The sequence below is a fragment of the Limulus polyphemus genome, unplaced genomic scaffold, assembly GCF_000517525.1.
Source record: "Limulus polyphemus unplaced genomic scaffold, Limulus_polyphemus-2.1.2 Scaffold8429, whole genome shotgun sequence".
Classification (NCBI taxonomy): domain Eukaryota; kingdom Metazoa; phylum Arthropoda; class Merostomata; order Xiphosura; family Limulidae; genus Limulus; species Limulus polyphemus.
Window position 1 is genome coordinate 4,723 of NW_013674039.1, and position 3,512 is coordinate 8,234.

Below are 3,512 nucleotides of genomic sequence, written 5' to 3' on the forward strand. Positions count from 1 at the left end.
TCGTTATCTTTTGCAGCCTCTCAACTGGTATAACCTCCTCTATCCAGTGGTATTTAAATTTTGCCTGTGGCTATTTTAAAGGTTGATCGTCAGTAGTAATTGGTGATATCATAAACAGGTGGGAACCAGCCTCTTGTTCCCACCTGTTTATGATATCACCAATTACTACTGACGATCAACCTTTAAAATAGCCACAGGCAAAATTTAAATACCACTGGATAGAGGAGGTTATACCAGTACAGCCTCTTGTTCCCACCCTTCGTGATTTCACAACATGCGGTCTCAGAAACTACCAATGAAGCTCAGCTTTAATAATAGTTACAGGTAATGTTTAAGTACCATTGGATAAAGTAGATTATAATTATGTACATCAGTGTAGTGAACAAAGTGTTTTGAGGAATAATTAATGGTTTCTTGGGGTGGTGACAAGACATATCTCATGCGCAGAAGAACAATGGAAAGTTTATAAGACTTAGCTTAAGATATTTGTTTTTTTTTCATCCCTGAAAATGGTTTTATGTTACATTATTTTTGTTGGAAAGTTCCAGAAATTCTCTAATATAACATTGGGTAAGTCTAGTTAGGTTTAGAGAGAAAAGAATGCAATGGCACAAAACAATAGAACTTATAACTTATTGAAAATAAACTATTTATTAGTTATAAATTGATCTTCACCAAGAATATTGTTACTTTGTCTGACCTGACACCTTTCTGACAGGTCAAGTCCAAGGTCACTGACAATTTTTGTTTATTTCTGCACTTTTTTTTTATAATTTATAACTTAAAGTGAAAAATTTGAAATTATAAGATAAAAGGAAGGGTTATTTATGTATTAGATCTGGACAGTTGGGGTTTCTTAATCTCTTAATGTACATTATTCCTTTAAGAAAAAAAAAAACTCTTCAGAAAGGTCTACATTTATAAACAAAACGTCATGTATCTACCTAATTAACTGGGTTATACATTAGAATCATACAGTTTTATCAAATGATTAAAACATCTATAGGTGTTAACTAACACGATAAGATTATACTGATCAAGCATTTCACCTCAGAACCTGGTATAATTCAGGTAAGATAGTATAAATCAATTTATCTCCTGATATTTTCTGTTTCTGAAAGTTAATGTGGATGAAATAAATCACCAATGATTTCCGTTTAGGAGAATACTAATCTATTTTTGAAGGTTTGGTTTCCATTAAACAAATTTCTTTTAAGTTATCCTCAAGATCTGACCTGAATATATTTAAATAAGGAAGGTACTTCGTGTGTTGTGATGAAGAAATTAGACATTTAAATACCCGATTCTAGTACAATATATAATATTAATCATACTTTTTACAAATATTATAAAATTCTTGTTCAATTCTCTCTCTTAATGCAGCAAATCTCCCAAAGACAATAGAAAAAATATATTTCATGAATGTAGACTGACTTCTTTTTAATAAAATGCTAAAATATGTTTTGTTAACAAATATTCATCTCCTTTTGTGTTTTAGTGGCACCTCACTAGTTACTTTATAAAAAATTCTACTAACAACAGTAAAATAGTTTAGTTTTTCTTTATTAACTGATTTACAATTCACCACACTACAGCTCAGAGGAATTAACATTCGAATAGAAAATCAAAGTATGGAGGATCAAAAACGTGAACTCTAACATATCCATCTTCTCCACCACTGCTGTAGCTGTAAAATATGATAAAAAACATTTTAGTTGAACAGAGGATCAAAAACATGAACTCTAACATATCCATCTTCTCCACCACTGCTGTAGCTGTAAAATATGATAAACAACAGTTTAGTTGAACAGAGGATCAAAAACATGAACTCTAGCATATCCATCTTCTCCACCACTGCTGTAGCTGTAAAATATGATAAAAAACAGTCTTTCTAATAGTTTTATGATAATAATTTAATTTTACACCATGTATCATATATATATCTATTTATACAAATATACACGTATGTATGTATATAATTATTTAAATAAGCCACAAACGTTTTGGCAATAGGTACTGATGGAAGTTAATTATTCAAATTGTGTAGTTAATTTACATCTTTATTATTATGAAAATAAATTTATAAATAATTTTACAAACTCAGAATCATATTCCTTGACATATTGGTACATGTAATCACTATTAATAATCCAGAAATTAGTAATTATATTGGTAGATTTATCCTGTTGTTTTACAAATCGAAAATTCTTCCCTATCAGACACTGAAGTATATTATTTAAAACTGAATATTAAGATAATTAATAAGCTTATTCTTAAGGCTTACAATGTGACATCTCAACAGTCTACAACCATTTTAAAACATAATTATGTAACACTGTATAATATTATGCAAGCATGTTATTATGACAATCACCAAAAGAACTTTTTTTATGAATCTGTCTTTGCACCATCTTTCACCATAGTCGAGTAACTACAAAATATAACTGGTAACAAAATATTTGGTGAAAAATAATAAGTTCACAATTTATATTTATGAAATACCAAAAAAAACGAACACTAACTCACCAGAGCCAGGACTTGTATCTTGTCAGTTTATAAATGAAACATAACATAAATACTTTCACACTGATTTTTACATAAATATCATGATTGTATGCCAAGAATTTGTTTTATATTTATAGATTTCTTATTTAATTTAAGAAAAATATATAAAATTAAAATCAATTTGCAGAATTTTCTATTATCTTCCAATTTTTAGTAAGTGTTTATGGAAGTGACAAATTTGAATTTTCTTTTTACTTGCCAAAACTGTCTAATATAATTATGTGAAGAAATGTTTCTAAAGAAAAAAAATCCATCAATTCATAATCTATAGGAGAAAGAAATATTCATTTAACTTGTCTATCATTTGGTGTTTGGAGTAAAGGTAAAATAGGATTAATATTTTGTATTTAATCTTCTACTTTATTGTTTAACCTCTGTGTTTAATTAGTAGAGATTTTATATTTGAAATTAATATTTCTGTTACCGTCTTAACTCTCTCTCAACATGGGCTTGGTTAATTTGACCGACCACGTGACCTCTTTGTACTCATTTAAAGTGTTTATAGTTTTGATACTAACTTTTAATATAATGTGTATATCTTCACAAAATTTGGCTGACTTTCAATAAACATTATAAGTCTTTCACATACAAAAAATCAGACTTTTTTTGTGAAGTATTTTTAATAGACTAAAAATAATTTGTTTGTGAATATATCGAATATTTTATTTGACTAGTCTGTGTGCAAGGTGATTTTCATGTTATGATTAAAAATACTTTTCTTCACCTTAAAAATCTAAAATTTTATTTGTGTAATCTCTAAAACCTCCTAAATACATTTCAAATGTTTATTTTCAGTAAAACTTTATCTGTATTTTATCTGTTATTTTCTCTACCCTAACTCTATACAAGGTTTGTCAATTTTACCAACCTCATAACTACCAAAAAAAATTTAAATTACCCTTTTTTTCTTCTAGAATGACTTCAAATTGTAACATGAAACTGCATTC

General features: G+C 28.0%; 1 protein-coding gene across 2 annotated transcripts in view; it reads right to left on the reverse strand.

The window, feature by feature from the left end:
* Positions 1-1,547: 1,547 nt before the first annotated feature.
* The window catches only part of LOC106475340 (eukaryotic translation initiation factor 3 subunit I-like), a 24,426-nt gene continuing 22,461 nt past the window's right edge, over positions 1,548-3,512 (reverse strand). Inside the window, exon 9 of one of the 2 annotated variants that reach the window (XM_013936028.2) lies at positions 1,548-1,687. In XM_013936028.2, coding sequence (XP_013791482.1) covers positions 1,606-1,687 — 82 coding nt within the window. In that variant the 3' untranslated portion in view covers positions 1,548-1,605. Of the gene's footprint in view, positions 1,688-1,781; positions 1,864-3,512 lie in introns of those variants that run through there. The other variant, XM_022379477.1, reaches the window with a different exon arrangement.